Source organism: Protomyctophum bolini, assembly GCF_963924005.1.
Source record: "Protomyctophum bolini genome assembly, chromosome: 17".
NCBI classification, from domain to species: Eukaryota; Metazoa; Chordata; class Actinopteri; order Myctophiformes; family Myctophidae; genus Protomyctophum; species Protomyctophum bolini.
The window spans coordinates 16432153-16451780 of NC_137878.1; the positions used below are offsets into that span (position 1 = coordinate 16432153).

The 19628-nt window shown below is 45.6% G+C and overlaps 1 protein-coding gene across 1 annotated transcript in view; it reads left to right on the forward strand.

Annotated features, from left to right (window-relative positions):
• Positions 1 to 1435: 1435 nt before the first annotated feature.
• Positions 1436 to 19628, forward strand: part of pou2f2a (POU class 2 homeobox 2a) — a gene marked incomplete at both ends in the record, with an annotated part of 68468 nt that continues 50275 nt past the window's right edge. The window contains one exon of the mRNA XM_080786845.1: positions 1436 to 1535. Within this exon, the coding sequence (XP_080642971.1) occupies positions 1436 to 1535 (100 nt within the window). The remainder of the gene's footprint in view (positions 1536 to 19628) is intronic.

A 19628-nucleotide genomic window follows, 5' to 3' on the forward strand; every position in this document is an offset into this window, starting at 1 on the left:
CTACTTCTTCCTTCACTGGAAAAGGAATCGGGGAGCAGAACAGAGGGGAGAGGGAGGGGGGGGTCTATAGTGAGAGGGGTAGCTAGTGAGAGGGAAAAAGGGGGAGGAGGGTGCAGCCAGGAACCTCTTGCCTCTCCTCTGCTCCGTTCAGCCCGTCAGAGCGCTTTCAGGCTGCGCAGCGTCGGAGCAAAGCCACCGAGGTTCCCAAATTAAACGGGGGGAACGTAGAGAGACATACCACGCACACACACAGACAGACACACACGCACACGCACACACACACACACACACACACACACACACACGCACACACACACAAAAACAGCCGGATGGCGGAGCCGAGCCAAAGAAAAGACACAACCGCGTAAAAAAACGGGTATCGTGTTGCGTTCTTTATTTTTCGGTTATTTATTTATTTATTGGTAGAGAGAATAGCCTAGGTGTAGGCTATTTATTGACGTATTTATTTATTTGTTTATGTATTTATTTATATTGATTATTTAATTAGTGGCAGCCGGTGGAGAAATTGGAGGAGGAGCGAACGTCAGACAGGACAGGAGGTGCCTGCGTAGCCTTATACTTCATTATTTGATTATTTCAATATTTAGTGTTTTTATTGAAATAATGCTACCGCTCAGAGGCTGCTTTGCGTGCGCTATCGCGAGCCGACTGACATATGTAGCCAGACCAGCTATAGCTAATAAACCAAATCCTAAATAGAACCAAAAAAAGAAACAACGAACTATCCAGACAGTTTTTTCTCCCCACCGGACAGTATTGTGTGTGTGAGAGAGAGAGGGAAAAAACACACTTTCCCCCCTCGTGAGAGCGAAGACGAGAAGAAACATTTATTTTACAAGCCTAAAAAAACCAAAGCGGAACCAAGCCGACCGAGGTAGTACAACAAGAGGAGCAGCCCGCGACCATTACGCACACCTGTCTGTGACGAGACATCATGGAGAGCGGCTGAAGCGGAGCTGGTCCACCGAACACGTCCCAGCGTTCTGGGAGGGAGATCCACCACGGCGTGTTGTGTGGATAAATACTAGATCTTTACTGACTACGAAGGGCAATATCTGCCGCTGTGACCCCTATCGGTCTGTGTGTGTGTGTGTGTGTGTGTGTTGTCTTCTTCTAAAGTGAGGACTAGTTGACTTAAAGAAGCGACGTGGGAACAAACAAGGACCTTTGCACAAAAACCAAAACACATAAAAACATGTGAATGTTGGGAGAGGTTCGAATCGACACCACCCTCCAAAAAAACAGCAGCAAAACCAAAAGTCAAGTCTTATCACCATTCACCAACCACCTCGTCGACTTATTTTCTAAGCTGGAGAACACACCAAGAAAGGCCCAGAACGACGGAGGGACGACGGGCGAGACAAGAAGAAAAGTGCGACTATAACTAAACGTCCCCCCCGCACGACAGCGGACCATGTTTGTCCCCCTGCCGGTGCCGTTCGTCTTTCAGAGAACAGCTTCCGACTTCAGCGCCTGGAGACTCAAGTCCCCGCTGGCTCCACGCTCCAGCTCCGGTAAGAGTAAAACCATTTACTGTTTAACGTCCACCACCATTCATTCCCCCAGTCTGCAAAAACATAACAAATGAAATGAAAAGACAAAAAATAATAATTTGAGACATATTTAATTTGGTCACAACTCTTTCAGCAACACTTGCTTCAGAGAAGGAAAAACAAAATCAAAACAAGTATTAAAAGCTGCCTATTATTGTCAGTGGCTGGCTGCACCTGCCAAAGTGCTCATGCACATCCCCTCTCCTCTCACAATGGTGAGCTCTCTCACAATGGTGAGGGGGAAACACACATACAATCCCATAATATGAACTATCTACTTTATCTTGATGTATACAAAAGATATTAAAAATATTCCCAAACTGAAATCCCCAAGCAAAGCGCCACCAAATGAACCAACAACGAACGGCGTAAAATGTAGCTCATTAGCATCCATCTCCGAGCTTCTCGTTATCATTCTGTCTTCCATTCATTGTTGCAATCCATCCATCTCGACCATCAGCCCATCTGTCTGCACTCCTCCGCTCCGTCTGTCTATGTCTGTGCCCAGCCAGCCCGTGTCTCTCCCCGCTCGCGTCTCGTCGCCGGCTAGGGAAGAAGAATATTCATGGTCATTCATCGATCCCACGGATCGATTTCTGGCTCAAGCCACGTAGGGCAAAGAGGGGTAGAGGGAGAGAAAGAGACGGTGGCTGGCGGATGGATGGATTGGGGGAACTTTGAGATGCAGGTGACTGAGGTGCAAACACATAGTGGCAAACTGCCAACTATTTTGTTTTGAACCACTTGAACTTGAACCCCATGCAGGGGGACATTAGCCAAAAAAGCTACTACAAGCCCACTGCTTGCTTGTAGATTTATTTTTGGTACAGAATAGAGCAAAACCAGGCAAGTGGAGGCGACTCATATGTTACAAAAGTGTGTAAACAGAAACATTGAAGACAAAAGGCGCAAATTGTGATTGGTCAGAATGAGATCATGTATGATGACATGATGATAAGAGCACCTCTCACTTATTATTTTGTATTTTTAAGTATAGAAGGTTTAGTGGACCATTAGAATTCACTCCTGCAAAGGACAGTAGACAAGAATTCACACAATTCAATTGCATAATTTATGCGTAAAGAGGGGACAGTAAAGGAGGCTACAGTAAATTGCACGGTTCTTATTTCCAACAACCTGTGTGAGTTCTGCGTTTGTGACGACTTCTTAGTATAGCAGCTGTTGTTGAAATAAACCAAACGCTGACAGAGAGAAATGAAATGACAGGAGAGTGCATCTGGTGCATGGGTCATTTTCTGCCTTGAATATATATATTACTCATTTTGATTTGACATCGTTGGAAATATGCCTTATAACTCCTTTCAGGAGATTTAATGTAAATTGATACTAATGCCAGTGATAATGAATCTTTGATATTCACAGTACAGGCATTGTGATACTATAAGAGATCTAGAACATGTTTTAAACTGAGCTGTAAATCATGTTTAGTTTAAATATATGGACTGCTTGGACTGGACTGATTTACAAAACGGGATGGACTGCATGCTTTACAAAATATTTATTTCAAGAACCAAAGAGTTTTATATAATTAATATAATTAAAAAAGAAATGTGTAGGATTGGAAGGTGCCTATAGTATACAGCACATAGTCCCGTCCCCATAGTTGCCTCCACTCAAGCGGAAATTTCAAATGACAGATGGCCTAAGTATATGCACCATCTCTCTCTCTCTCTCTGGCTTCACGCTGCGCTGTGCAGTGGCACCTCATGCCATCTCCTTAAGTACATGTCACCAGGAGAAAAACGGTTGAGATTTTAATGAGAGCCGCCGGTGGTGGCCTGACAGGCCATGGATGACCACTGGTCTCTCTGTCTGTCTGTGAGTGACAGAGAGACGAGAGGAGGGGGGGGTGGGGGGTACTGTATAGGTCATTAAAGAAATTAAAGTGATAGGGACAATAACGCGAGTGAAAAGGAGAGGTGAATACTGAATGAATGAGCTAAAGACCCACTGAGTGAGCAATTGTGGGTATGATGAGGGCATTAAATGAATTAAATTTGAAAAAGGAGGAAGTGGAGTGAAGTGAAGTCAATTAGGGATGGCAGGAAAGAGATTGTAAAGAGAATCGTCTGCGTAATTGTGCATGAAATGCATGTATTCTGGGCATGGACATTTTTTATTATGGAGAAATGTCTTTGGGGCCAACCGAGCTATACCTTCAGGTATGAGGAGGCTAAATAAATTCCAAAGGTATATACCCACGGAAGAAAAGGTGTGCACATATTATGCGTGCGTGTGTGTGTGTGTGTGTGTGTGTGATCAATGCAGTTGTATTTCCCCCCCCCCCTCTATAAACGTGTTTGTGTGATGAGCAGTCAATACACACGAGACAAGTAAACGGGAGAGAGGGGTGAACGTACCCACCCCTCCAACTCCCCCCCTGCTCTCCTCCTCCTCTCCTCCGTCTTTCATCCCGTGTCCCCGGGGAGAGGAGGAGTAAAAACACTGAAAGACTAGTGTGCACCGTACACAACACTGTAATCTCCCCCGTCTGTCTGTCTGTCTGTCTGTCTGTCCGTCTCTCCTCTCACTTTCCCTTTCTCTGTTGCTCTATCTCTCTCTCTCAGAGTATATATTGTTGCGGGGGGGGGGGGGGGGGGGGCTTTGCATGTCAGGATCCGTTACTTTTCAGGAAAAATTAAAAAAAAATCAAATTTGGTTATTATTTCGTCACGCAAGTCCCTCTTGTTAATAGTTTTAATTTGTTAAATATTCACAAAAACTAATAGACGGTCTTAACCACTTTCAACCTGACTTCCCTGTTTTGGTCAATGTCTTTATAGATGAACCATTTCAGATGCAGATGTACAAGCTGTATTTGATGCCTTATGAGCTTGTAGATCAGCGATATTTGCTATATTTGAGAGTGAGACACTGTCATGCGACAGTATAAAATAGTGCATACATTTTTCAACAAGCAAACAATTACAAACAATAACAAAGGTTTCTGCCCAACAGCAACAATATTAAAAAGTTACACACTTCCTGTCTGTCTGTCTGTCCATCCATCTGTGTGTGTCTCCCTCTCATCTCTGAAGTGTTCACAAAAATGCTTATTCGAAGAAACAAACTCTCGGTCTCTCTCACCTCTGTCTCTCTCCTCCTCTGCCGTCTGGCTCCCCTGTGGACGGGGTGGTTTTTCAATTGGATTTGCCTGGCGTGGCTTGGCATGGCCCATAAGCCAGTTTAGCTAAGTCTGTTACCCACAATTCTCCCCACATCTCCCTGATGTGAGGCCAGGGGGGTGTGTGTGTGTGTGTGTGTGTGTGTGTGTGTGTGTGTGTGTGTGTGTGTGTGTGTGTCTGCTGTGTGTGTATTTACTATTTACGTTTGGAGGGAGCTAAGGCCTGTGGTGTCAAAAGTTTACGAAGGGACGAGCGAGGTTCACAGGAGAGCAGGAGAGAGAGAGAGATGATGGAGAGTTTGTCTAAAGCGCATAGGCTAGCAGACAGCAGCTCTACACTGGATCTAAAATGAGGGCTTATGGGGGTTTTGTCGGCTGGACTCCTTAACACTACAGCTCCCAGACTACTGGTCTTAGACCAGCTTAGTGTGACACACATTCCTACAGCTGCTTCGCCACTCTCACTGCCAGTAGGTTGTCGGTTATTATTCGCTCACATTGAAACGCACTGTATATTTTGTGCATGCTATAATTCAAAGCTCTTTATGATACTATGAGTATGTTTTTAGCAAGGGTGACCCCAGTGGATCTGCAGCAACACCTTAACCCATTACGACCTGCGGCCGATTAGTTCAGTTCATTTGTTTTTAAACCCCTTTTGGGTACTTAAGTCTTATTTATGTTTATGACTGTCAAGTTCATTTCCTGTTCAACTCCAAAGGACGAGAGACAACTCAAGATTTCCAATTCAATCCAACTTTTTATTTTATAACTTTGATTCGTTTGAACTGTTGGCTCCATTTTGTTGTTTGGTTGGTTCATTAATCATGTGGTTAGTTAGGTTGTAAACCTTACAGAGAAAACAAAAAGGTTAACAACATTGCCAATCAACAAATGATAATATTCCATTTAAATGTTTTCCTTTCAACAATTGTTTTTAAGCAATAAAGTATTTTAAACAAGCAAATATTTTTTTAACAAATGTATTTTAAGCAATTCAATGTCTAATTTTAATGACTTTTAAACATTAATTTATTAAAGTCATTCTAAGCAAATTAACCATTTTAATGGAATAAAGAAAGGAAAATTGCTGATCCTTGACCTTGTAGATCAGCTCTTTTTCAACTAGGCATTTTAAACCTATAACATGGTGAATCATTAGTTGTCCACATTTAATGTCCAAGTAATGTAAATGATTTTAACATTGTCTTATTCTTTTGTAAGTTATACTTTAAGCACAAATTAATTAATTTTCAAAACACTGTGGACACAGAAGGGTTAACACACTCACAATTAATGTGTTCCTTAACCAATTTAAATGGTAGTTAAACCCTAACCAATTTAACAGACCATTGGCGTCTCTGGTTTCTGTATAGTTTGAATGCCCCTTTAAACCTCTTCAGGTGCTCCTAATGAGCAGCGGCCATTTTGCTGCTGCACTCTGGGAAGTGTAGTTTGAGTGTGATTTTGGCCTAATTTGGAAGGTGCCCAACAAAAGATCCACTACTGAGTTTTGACTCAACAATGACTAAGCAAATTCATTTCTGTAAACTCTTGCAGTTATCTTTATACTTGAGACTATGGCTAAGGTTATACCACAAAGCCGTAGATATAGCAGAGCCTTTGTGCTTCTGTATAGGCGGCCTTAGAGATTTAAGCGTGGGCATGTGTGAGTGCGTGCGTGTGTTCTGTCTGTGTTGACCAGTTGGTTATATACAGGGACCTGTAACCACTGCTTCTCGGATGCCGTGCTGTCCCCACCTGAACAAAGGAAATCTAAATGCTTTTTTCATTTGATGTACACCGCTGTGTGAAGTTCTCCTGAGATACTGCGGCTCACATGCAACTCAATGCTGTCAAATCCATACTGGGAAGAGCTGTGTGTCCATTTTGGCAGGGGTGGATTTTGTCATGTCCACCTGTGCTTTAGCGTGCTGTTCTGTTTTGCATGTATCGTGCATTATTATTGTTCTGTTCTGTTCTTTTTTGAACTCTGGTTCTATCAGATCAAATTGTGTTCAAGCGTAGTCTATTCTGCAGTGCAGAGAAAAGTTTACTGCAAAGTTCAAGGCAAAATGCCTTCAAGCTAGTTTTGCTTGCTTACACACACACACACACCAGGCTACTCTGTGTAGCTCGATAACTATACCGCCATCTCATAACCTGGCTACTCACCTCTGTGTGCCCAGGAGGGGGCTGTGGTACCTGGGCAAGAGTAGGCACACAGGCCAGAGCAAAGGCCCACATATCTGGAGTAATTGGTGTGTGTGTGTGTGTGTGTGTGTGTGTGTGTGTGTGTGTGTGTGTGTGTGTGTGTGTGTGTGTGTGTGTGTGTGTGTGTGTGTGTGTGTGTGTGTGTGTGTGTGTGTGTGTGTGTGTGTGTGTGTGTGTGTGTGTGTGTGTGTGTGTGTGTGTGTGTGTGTGTGTGTGTGTGTGTGTGTGTGTGTGTGTGTGCGCGCAGCTGCAGTTTCTTAGCAGCGTTTTTCCGCCGTTTTTTTGAAAATCGCGTCCAGTCTGCAAAGACCTAAAGGTCTGCATTCACATGTGTGTTTATGACGTGCGTGAGTTTCCAGCGTGTAGACGTGAGTATGTACAGTCGTGCAAGCAAGTGCATATCCAAGGAAATGTGTGTGTGTGAATTGTAGGAAGCATTTCTACAGAAATATGTCGTGTGTGCGTTTCCCTCTGCTCTCTGTTTCTCTACATTTCTGTATGTCAAACTGCCCTGTGCATGAGGGCGGGAGGGAGGGTCGAGGGGGCCTAGGCGGACAGGTAGACGACTCCATAATTGCACGTCGAGGTCAATTATAGATCGTGCTGGCGTGCGTGTTTTATCACCACCAGTATGAATTCACTGCTCGTTCATTGTGTTAGTGGTCTTAACCTTGCACTGCTATTGATTGGTCGGCATTGACTACTCTCCTTCCAACTGTGTATTTGTGTGTGTGTGTGGGTGTATGGGCTTGGTTGTGTTTTTGTATGGGTCGTTTTTGTGCACGTGACGTGAAATGCATACTGTATGTGGGTGTGCGTGTATGTTGGGAGTGCGTGTGTGTGCGCTCGTGTATGGCCATGTATCATATATTTCCCATTCCTTTCCGCTGATCCTGCAGGAATGTTATCATGCTGCATGAGCACACGCTCATACCTCATACACCTGCCCGCGCATGCACGCCAACGATATCCGCACGCGTGGATCGTTTTTTAAAGGTGAGGGGAGGAGGTGTCGTCAAGCGCAGAGTCCCGGTGCTAACGTGATTGCCAATGACAAAGCGTCTAGGAGGGTTTGTTAGGGCCATAATGGGGAATCAATAGACACAACACAGATGTCAATACAACATGCTTTATTGCATTAAGCCACCTCACTCTCACACCCCCTTCCACCTCCTCATCCGGGCCTCGCAGCGCGGCAGGCCCACTCTATCTCTGACTGTTTCACTTCACATGTGTTCACTTACGGTATATCTGCAACCCAGAAACTATTTTAATGAGTAAAATGCCATTTAGCCACAAACCCTAGCGCCCCTCCCTATGGGCGTGATGTCATGATAGGCAAACATTTGGTGAAAATAGGTGAATATTGTGCGGAAATGGCATTGTGACGTGCAGAGCGCTGTTAGCATTTAGATCAGCTATGTTCGGGAAAGCGATTAGGTGGAAGACAAACACAGGGGACCAAAGTATATCAACGAAGTGTATAGGGTTTAAGTGAGTATAGGTTTATGGTAAAGTATATGTTAACAAATTAAATCCGGGAAAGCATCTGTGTCATTTTAGATTTTAACCACTTTATTATTATTAAACTATTATTTTATACTTTGGCTATTCCTTTTGAAAAGTCGTGAAAATGTGTGACAAAGAAATTTATATATTTTTACACAAGACACCCAGGTTCAAATCGCAGGTAGGACGTGAAACTTACGGTTAACTCTTATAGTGAACAAAATGTTTATCCATTTATTCATGCAGCATGGGCCTTACGGGTAATTTTTTACACTCACAGGGTTAAAGTAATGCTCGAAATTGTGTACGAAATCAGTCCCACGGAACGACAGATGTTCATAATTAAGAGGAGTTATAATTTAGAGGTGCTGTAAGATGAACACTCACACGCATGCTAATCTGGAAAGCATTGGTGTTTTTTGTAATGCACACACACACACACACACACACACCCCTGTAATAAGCACTCACTAAGTATGCTTGGTACTCGTGTGCACCGCACACACACACACACACACACCCATCCATACAGAAAATGCACTCACAAATGGCTGCATCTCGTAGCTAGACACATGGACGAGATTGGCAATCACACGCACACAAAGACGACGAGATGCACACAGTTAGCCTGCCCAGTCAAATATCACCCTGTGTCCCTGAGTACAGCCAATTTAGCTCTTAATGGTCTTTGTGACCATCAAGACCGCAAGGATAAGATGACTGTTGGTGAGGGAGAGAGCAGAAAGAGGCCGAGTGAGAGAGAGCACGAGAAAAAGAACCAGAAAACATAATCCGGGGGAGGGAGGGGAGAGAGAGAGAGAGAGAGAATAGTGTTTACCTTGATGTCTCTCTGTCTATATGTGTCTAATGGCCTATGAACGTTTCCACGGTAACATCCTCGCTGGTTGGGAGGATGGACGGATGGACGGACAGAGAGGGGAGGGTAAGCAGAGTTCAGGTGACCATATTCGGTCAAACAGGAGGGGGGCCATTTTGGACTCGCATCGTCACAGCGGGCGATGACAATAGCGTGAAATTACTTTCCTTATGATCGAAGTGTGTGTGTGTCATATGTGTAGGAGTGAATATCTTCATACAGTATGTATTTCATTGTCTGTGTTGCCTGTCTGTTGCATGCTTACATAGATGGTATGTACACTTTCTTTGCCCAGGAATATTCAGAATAAAGGCGCTAGAGTGCCATTACCCCCCAAAACAGGGAGACATAATCTTAAGGTAACCAGGTAGGTTTCTGTTTTTTACACAGTGACCTTTGTAGGGTTTTTTATTATTTAAACCTTTAATGGTGGAAACGGCTACATAAATAAATGGCGCCCGATGTGGGGGCTGCATGATAAGGTTATTATTAATACCACGCTAAACAAAGAAACTTATGGTTCTACCTAATTTGTGGTGGCGCTACCAACTGAAAAGCTTGGTGGCACACGTGATACCTGTGAAAAAGTTAGTCTGGAGCCCTGTACAGTCATACGTCCACAGACGCCACACATGCATACAGTATATTGAGTACATAACCTTTGTCAAAGTTTGTTAATTGAGTCAGTTATTTACCTAACTTTATGCTAGGTGACGTTTTTCTGTCGCTACACATTCATACTTGACTGTGTTTCACTAAAGACAGATTTATGTTGTCACACTCTGGTGAGGTGAGCTGAAAAGAGCCTATGTACAAGCTCACAACATGTTGCGATGCACTGCGTCGTGAGCCTGTGAGATCGACTATTCTCAGAGTGCAACACCTCTTTACGACGAATGTGTGCTGTCTCAATGGCCTTGGAAAATGGACCATATATATATATATATATATATATAGGCACACACACAAACACACACATGTACACACACACACACACACACACACACACACACACACACACACACACACACACACTGTATAATATAAAAAAAACACTCTCCTAATCGAATGCACTCAGCATGGCCCAGGCCTTTGTCCAACAAGCTAACGAATAGCCTTCCTTTCTGAGCCGGGCCTATAAAGGACCCTGTGCCTATTCAACATGGACTCATAGCTCACATTCCTTCCTTCCCCTACATTCTCCTTGCTCTCCTACATCTCTCCATCCATCCCATCCATCTCCACCACCCTCCCAACCCCTCCACCCACCCCCCCACCCCCCAGTCGCCCTGACACGCTCGCCTTGGCCCCCGCGTGCCACTGTGACTGAATGGCTGGAGGAGGAAGGAGGAAAAAAAGGAAAGGAATGAAAGGATAGAGGGGTGGGGGGGGGGGGGGGGGGGTGCTGGCTGGAGGCCTGCGGGCTATTCAGCTGATTAGTGGCTGATCTAAGGTCAGGGCTGCTGCTCACCTTCTAATTAAGCAGAATAATTAGATTTCACACTGTACACATATAGGGTGTATATGTGTGTGTGTGTGTGTGTGTGTGTGTGTGTGTGTGTGTGTGTGTGAGATGGGGGGGGGGGGGGGGGTTAGGGGTGCCCTTTTTCTGCTGATACATGTGCTGGGCTGATGTGTGTTTTTGTTGATGCGAGCATACCATGCACATTATGTTGACGTCCCTTCATGTGCACGTGACGGCACACACATATGTATGTCTTCAGAGATGTTTGTGCACGTGGCGTGCACGCTTGTGTACGTTAAAAGGTACGTTTGCACGCATGCATGCATGCTTGCGGGCATGGATGACCTGCTGTGTTTCTGCATGCGCTTTCGACGTATGTGTTTTTGAGTGTGTCTCAGTGCTTCTGCTCAGCCGTATTAGGAGAGGTGTGTGTGTGTGTGTGTGTGTGTGTGTGTGTGTGTGTGTGTGTGTGTGTGTGTGTTCTTTTGTCCCGTCCCCTGCTTGGCTCCATGAATGAGTCCCTGCTCGTCTGAATAGACACGACGTCTCTTAGCCAGAGAAAGGGGGCCGCTCTTCTCCTCCTTGACAGGAGGCTTTAACATAATGAAGTGAGTGTGTGATTTTATGTCCCTCCTTCTACAGTATGTTAAGTGTTAGCAGGGCAGCCTTGGCAAAAGCTTTTGCCTGTTCACCACTATAGGACATTTATAGAGATTAGACAGACTGGGAGGGGGGGGGGGCTTTGCTACAGTAGGGTTTCTGCACGCGCGCACGTGTGTACAGTAGAGCTACACTCATGCAACTTTTGTGTTTGTGTGTGTGGGTGCACTTTCTGCAATCTTTTCAGTTTTTTTACATGGCTGAAGAAATGTTAATAAAGCAGTCATGTGTTCTTTGTGTTTGTGTATGAGGGGTACGTACGTTACAAACGGATAAATGATACACAGAGGAGCGTATCTATGCGTGCTGCATGCAAACTTGCAAAACTCCCTGTGCGCTCACCAAGGAGGCTGAGGGCGTGCACGTGTGTGTAACACTAGATGGTGGTTTCTCCTGCGCTGTTGTGTTTACCTGCAGCTCGCGTGTTTGCATGTATATGCACGCTGCTGAAATGTCATTTCCCGCTTTGGGGCACCTGGGGGACTTCTGCACGGCGACACGGTTGACATTGAATAAACCACACAGAGTAAGATGTGTCCTTTGTATTGCCCTGTCAATTGTCTCTGGCACTGCACGCACGTTCACCTCTGTGTGAGTGCGTGAGAGCGTGCACACGTCTAACTCTGTGTGTGTGTGTGTGTGTGTGTGTTTGACTGCACGTGTGCACGTTTGAGCATCTGTGCGCGTTTCACTAGTTCCTCCCACCGGCCGATACATTTAGCTAATAACGGCCAATAATAAAAAAGGCGCTCCCCCAACTAGATTGGATTCCACCTCTTTTGTCCCTCGACATCCACCCCACCTCTTATGTTTTTTAGCTGGTGGTCAGTGCTGTTTTGGGGTGGAGATTTAGATTAGTGTGTGTGTGTGTGTGTGTGTGTGCGTGTGTCCCCAATTTAATTTAGCGGACGAGAGTTATGGAAATGAATGAGTGGAGGGGGAGGATAGGGGGATGACGGAGTAGAGGAGGGATGGAGGGGGTGGGGGTCCCCATTTACCTCAGGGACACTCTGTCCTTTCTCTCTCTCTCTCCTGTCTTATGAGGGTCCAGTGGTGGCTGCGTGGGGAGGGGGGTTCTGAAGAACGTAATATCATGCAGGCGGGCGGGAGAGAGGTAGGGGGAGGAAATGTATGTATGCAGGGGGGACAGAAGTAAAGTGACAACAATGGAGGATGGAGAGAAAAGCAGGGTGTAAAGGGGGGTAGCTAGAACTAGCGAGCTGGGCCCGGGGTCCGGCCCCTTTTTAATAAATCTGAGTGCTTTGGCTGGCGCTTCAATCTCCTCTCTACTCCTGCTAAATGCCCCCCACCCACTCCTCTCTCTCTTTCTCTCTCACACACACACACACACACACACACACACACACACGCACGCGCGCGCACACCCTTTCAAATACACTCATGCACTTACTCTCGCTCGCTCATTTTCACCCGCATATGCTGTCGTCAGAGTACAGATTCAGGGGGCTTTTAGCGGTGGGTTTTGAGCAGAATACACAGCTGAGGCCTCTCCGTGTCTGACAGATCCAATGGTAGAACAGTCAACATGCTGAACATGCTTCATTACGAAAACTTCACCACTTGAAACTACATAACATCTGCATTCTGCACTCTTTCACTCACTGCTGAGTGAAAGAGCAACATTTTGACGTATACAGATGAATGAGCTCATCTTTTGCTTTTATGTTAATGTCCATCTGGTAATAAGACTGGACACATCGGGGGCACAGTGGCACAGTCTGTACACTGGACACTGGGGGCGTGTTCTCTCCTCCGCATCAACAGTGCCCATACCTTAGGTGGTTTTGGCCAAAGGGCCTTTCTGTGTGGAGTTTGCGTGTTCTCCCCGTGTCCCCTAGGGTAGGTACCCTCACAAAAACATGCAGTAATCCTGGTCTCTAAACTGCCTCCCCCTGGCCAGCCGAGGATGGAATAACGTGTTCCTTCCACACGCTATGTCCAACCAGGGAAACTTCCCCTGTCAGGTGAAAAGGAAGCAATAGGTCAGTCCGTTGCTCTCCCCAGGTTGGCAGAGGGAGTGGACTACATTAGAGAATTTGTGTGGGTGACAAAAATGGGAAAAAAAACATTCTGTAAAATGTTCTCCCCCACATTGTCCTGTCACAGCAGTACAGTATAGTACAGTAGAGTGACATAAAGTGCCTTTGATGTGCGGTGAGGTTACGGCACGTCAGCCCCTTTAGCCGCACGGCGGGCCAGATGCGCTCAGGAGCAGTTTTGAACACATAATGGTCTCCAGTAGCACAGCACCGCATTAAAGAGCCTCTACTCCTATCTCTCCCACATACAGTACACACACATTTACTACATCTGATAAAAGAAGGGAAAAAACCCCTTCTCTCTCCTTCGCTCGCCCCTGCCCATGCAGCTTTCATCCTCATCGCCGTTAACCCCCCCCAACCCCCCTTCCCCTCTCTCTTTCTTTTTAATCCTCTTTTATTATCTTCTCCACTTTTTTTTTTTTTTTTTTCCTTCAGGAGGAGTGCTGCGTCCCGAAATGAAATTAATCTGTTGTACTACACCCCCTCGTGCCCCCCCCCCACCCCCACACCTCAATCTCATTCTCCCCCTGCACTGTGGGGAGGAGGACAGAGCTCGTCACTTTAACCTCTTCATATTGGTTATGAATCTGTTAGCCTGCACTGCTGCTACTGCTGCACCACCCTAATGCACACACACACACACACACACAATGACACATCCCAATCCACGAGCCTGTACTGTACACACTGCCTATCTTGCTTGCTCTTTCTCGCTCACACACACACACACACACACACACACACACACACACACACACGCTTGACATCACTGACAAAGCGTCCTCTGGCGAGCTTCTCCATGGGGCTTCAATCAAAGCCATTGATATGAATCTGTGCGGTGGTTTCCTCCATGCAGTCGGTCGGCAGCAACGGTAAATACAGCAGCGTTACTTCTTAGCAGTGGGCCACATCTTTCATCAAGGCCTCTGGAAAATAGCTATTTTCCCCTCCCCATCTAACCATCTCCCATCACCAGCGCTCATTCTGAATCCTGCCTCGTCTTCACAGAAAGCCCGTATCGTCAGGATTTTTAGCGCTGGCCTTGGTTGAACCTCTATGCCTTATTAGCGCTTCTGGTGAATGAACGAGATGGAGCGACTCCATACTTCATACGGAAGAGGGGAGGGAGAGAGAGAGAGAGAGAGAGAGAGAGAGAGGAGCAGTGTGGAGGGGAAGGTTAGACAGTGAAAGAGGGAGAGAGGGAGAGATGTGGGGACTAGTGAGAGTGAGCCAGAGTCTCCCTAATGGTTTCCCCTAGGGAGCTTTGTCGGTCGTGCGGGCGCCCAATACAGCGCACGCTGCCGTAGCAGTGCGATGGCAGTGAAATGGGACAGGTGAACATCCTCCTCTCTCCTCCCAACCACCACCACCTCCTCCTCCTCACTCTCCTCGGCTCTAAAAGAGTATGAATATGGTAAATCCGCTGTCCGCTTGGCGGCATGGCTCTCCTCCTAGAAAATGGCCCAGCTTCTCTGTCCCTTGGGGGGATGAGCAGCTAAAGGAGATTCTGCATTTAGGCATGGCACTCACTCCTCTCTCCCCCTCTCTCCTGGGGTTTCAAGGAGGCCGTGGAAGCCCCCCCCCACCCCTTCCAAGTTTTCGGATCTTCTATCCTCTCTCTACCTCGCCACAGTGGTAGCACAACATAATGCCGCTCAGCAACGCAAAGGCTTAAAGACGGCTGAAGCTGGGGCTATCACTATCTCAATGCATGTCTTTTTCAGTCAAACACGTAACTGAGAATGGACAAAAACCCATGTGCATGCAGGGACATATGCATGTGTACACATAAGCACAGTAGGTGCATGCATGCATATACTGTACACATGGAAGTAGATACACTGTCGACACACATCCTAGCAAGCCTGTACTGTACATGCATGCATATACGCAGTAAACACAAATGCACTTACACACGAAGATAGTAGCACCAAGTCATGCAAGCAAGCCATTAGCAAAGGCTGTACACATAGGTACATATGCAGGACACACAAACAATACACATACTCCATCAATGTCCCCCCCCCCACCACACACACACACACACACACACACACACACACACACTCTCGACCGATGTCAGTGTCTAGCTGACTGAGCGAGGTACATTTAGCCATGTCCGCCTGAGGCACTGTGGGATCAGTGATGACCGTGCACGCGCGTGCACACACAGGCACACACACACGCACGCACGCAGGCATGCATGTTGTGTTCTTTTACCGTCTTGTCAGGGTCAAAGAACATGGTTGGATGGATGCTTACAGGGAGAGTCACTCAGTCAGGGAGTCACTCAGTCAGGCAGTCAGTCATGTAAACATTACTAGTCAAGGTAAACCCTCACAACAGATTTATAACCCTTTTAATCAAACGTTGGTAATTAAAAAAATATGTGAATGAATTCAATATTCAATAATATTGAATTAAATTATATTTGCTATATTGTGTGAGTTAACAGTTGAAACATTAATCTAAATCATAATTGTGAATGTTACAAACCTTAAAATGACTTACAGCCTTTAGGTGGCAAAATCTATAAAACCCACTGATCAGAAAACCTGGAGAATGGACCTATTTAAATAGTTTTATATTCTGTGACTTGTATCTAATGCGTTTCAGATGTGTTACTTGTTCTAGCTGCAATGTGTTAATGAGGTGCTTGGTGAATATTGTATGTGGACTGATAATGATGTTGACCGTATGGATGTCTCCTGGGTGCACACGGGTATAAAGTGCTGCCTCTCTTTCCACAGTGTCACACTGCGCACAAATGTTAGCATTTGAACCACGATAAAATATTAACACAAATGTCCGGAACGTGCTGCTGCTCACTGACGCGCGAGTTGAGGCACGAGCGTGTGCGTTTCTTAAGATGAAATGGCCTTTAAGTGTGTGTGGGCGTCTACGTGTCAAAGTGTGTGTGGATATAAAGTATGTGTGTGTCCCAAGTGTGCTGCTGGTGTGTGTGCATGTTTTGTTTTCTCTCTCAGCTGCTGCTTATAAGTGCAAGTGTGTTTGAATAGCGCATCTGCCTGGCCTGCATATGTGTGCGTTTTGTGCGCGTGTGTGTGTATTTATGTGTCTTTCACAGAGGGTGGCGGGTTGAGGTCCGTGCACCCCGTGGCTGCAGCCCCTAACCCCCCCTTAAAAATCCCCCTCACCCTCCTTTGTCTGCTCGTCAGTTAGGGGTGTGTGTGTGTGTGTGTGTGTGTGAGCGGGAACCGAGATGTTTGGGGGGGTTGACCTTTAGCCTTTACCCCCCTAAAACCCTCTGCGCCGGTCCCCTCGCCTTCCCGTTGCCCCTGCGATTCATATGCAAGCGAGCCGTCACCCCTCCATTCTTGGCCATCATCTGTCCACGCCTGGCCGGTCTGTTGTCACGTCTCAAGTTCAAGTCCCGGGCCAAACCGGGGCAGGTCAGGTCAACCCAGGTCAGCCAGCCAGCCAGGCGTGGGGGTGGCGGGGGGGAGGGGGGGGGGGGGGGGGTGGTTATCATATAGTAGGTAGGGCTACGGACCGCTGGGCTGCTGGTGTGAGAGGCCAGGGAGGGGATTTGGGAGGCCAGTTTTTTTTTGGGGGGGGGGGAATGGGCTGAGGGTCATGCACTGGGGGTCAGACACACACGGCCAAAATGATCCATCTTAGTGATTTCATCTTGCGTTAAAAAGCTGAAGAATCATTCAATTAAATTACCAAATTTTTATGAACACCAGTAAAGAAAAAAAGGCATCTGCTGATGTGTTGAGATGATTTCATTGTTCAATTTATTTCATCGAGATTTAGATGTTTGAGATATATAGGCCTACTGTTGGCTATTGCTCACATCTGTGCTCCTTTTCAGCACAAATGTTGAGTTGTGTATCGATATAGCTATAGGTATTAATATAAACAAACATGGTATTTTTTGTTAACGACTATCTTTTTATACTGTGTTATGTCATTTGGTTCGAATTTCCAAATTCTCTCTCCTTTTCTTAGCTCTTGCGCCTAGCTTAACGTCTATTTTAACAAGTTGTAGTTTCATAATAATATTGTACTAATATTCATAATATTGTTTGTATATGTTGCATATAACCTACCGGTATGCATAAGTTCACAATGTGCTGTAACACGTCACAACACAATGTGTTGTGAGCTTGTAGATGTGGCTATTTTCATGTTCCAGAATGGGGATGCTAGAGTTCATGTGCTTCAAATGTAGTGCATTTTAATGTCAAGAAGCATCACTAAGCTATAACGCTCACTTCCTTCCCCCTTTATTGACAACCTGGGTGTTGGTGGTTTTGGGGGGAGGGTGTCAGGGTCAGGGTCAGAGTGGGAGGGGCTGGGGCCAAGCTAGCCAGACGGACGGACAGACGTGGACTTGACATTGAGTGGCTGAGTGGATTAGATGGATTTGGGAGGCTCCTTGTATTCAAATGCACTGTCACTGAGAAGGTGCCTTTTAACCATTAAAACCCTGAGGTCGATTCTACATATGTCTTTGAAATCCAAACAGTTTATGAAAAACCTATGTTGCTAATATCAGTAGTGCTCAAGCATTTTCATGCCAAGGACCCCCAAAATTGACCCATCTCTAAATATTTTGTTTGTGCAGGGAAGCAAAGATTTGAGTTAAAAGTATTGGCTTATTTCCCTCATGTATTGACTGTTGTTAGTAAAGAGAAGTTAATCTGGGCCTCCTATAGTCTCTGAATGGTGTGACTGATGGTGTATTCCAATGGCTCAATATGAACTCAACGTGTTTGTGCATGCATTCTATATTCTATTCGATTATATTCTGTGCCATGCTGTGTTCCATGTTCTGTTCTTTTTTTGTGTATGGTATGAGTGATGACACGGCTTATGGCTCAATATTAACCAGTCCCAGTTCTTAGAACTGCATTCATATTCCCGAAAACACTTTGGAATGTTTCCACTAAAGGCAGATGTACACACACACACACACACACACACACACACACACACACACACACACACACACACACACACACACACACACACACACACACACACACACACACACACGCACACAAGCAACACCCATGCACAGACACACGTCCTTCAACATTTGAACCATCAAGTTGCCTCCATTGACAGTGAATGAATGCAATATACTGTAGGATCTCCTCCAATAATGGCTTTCAACAAACTATTGTCCAACACGCCATTGTGTTAGTCAACAGAAAACGTCCAATTATAAGCCACTCCAGCTGAATAATAACAGTACTAATAATAAATAAATAAAACATTCCCCATAGAAACATTTTCGAAGGAAGGAAAAACATTCATCTTTGTTTCCTCGGACAAAGTAACATTTCTTGGAGGAGATGAGCTGCTTCACAAGGTCCAAGGATATATTAAGTGGGAAAACAATACTTTTCCTTACCTCCCCACCACCACATCCACCAACATTAGACCAGCTGCTGTGTTTGTGGCATTCCTTGGTGATAATGGCTTAGAGACGGCTTGTATGAAAGACAGCAAACCAATACTCAACGTCCCAGGTCTGAAGGTTGGATACACACATGCAGTAGGCATATAGAATATATTGTTTTACCCCGGAAGAGCTATAGTGCTAACTAGCTGGTAATGTCAATTCCAATCATTAATTGTGCGTGTGCGTGTGTGTGTGTGTGTGTGTGTGTGTGAGCTTCTAGATATTGTAGCTACTTTTGCTCAACACTGTAGTATGAAGTAGGGCATTAATGTATGAAAAACATACAAAGTTGATTTATGGAGATATAATGTTTTTGCCCGTCAGCGACGTTTATGTCTGTGCAGTCCTCTACTCGTATACTCATATTGGGAAAATAGCTACAAGCTACGAGAGTTTGTAGAGCTGATCAAATTATTGGCTCAGGAATGCGACGTAAACTAAAAGAATTCAAGGCTTCATGGGATGTGTAATTGATATAAAATGAGTAAGGTTTTGGGTTAACTACTCTAACTAACATTAGGCTGCCGTTTTAAGGTCAGATGTGTGGTCAGATGGGGGGGTCAGATGGGGGGTCAGATGGGAGGTCAGATGGGTGGTCAGACAGGTGGTCAGGGCAGATGTGTGGTCGGATGGGTGGGCCACAAACGCTTTAGAGATATTGAAGTGGGCCCTCTGATCCAGAAC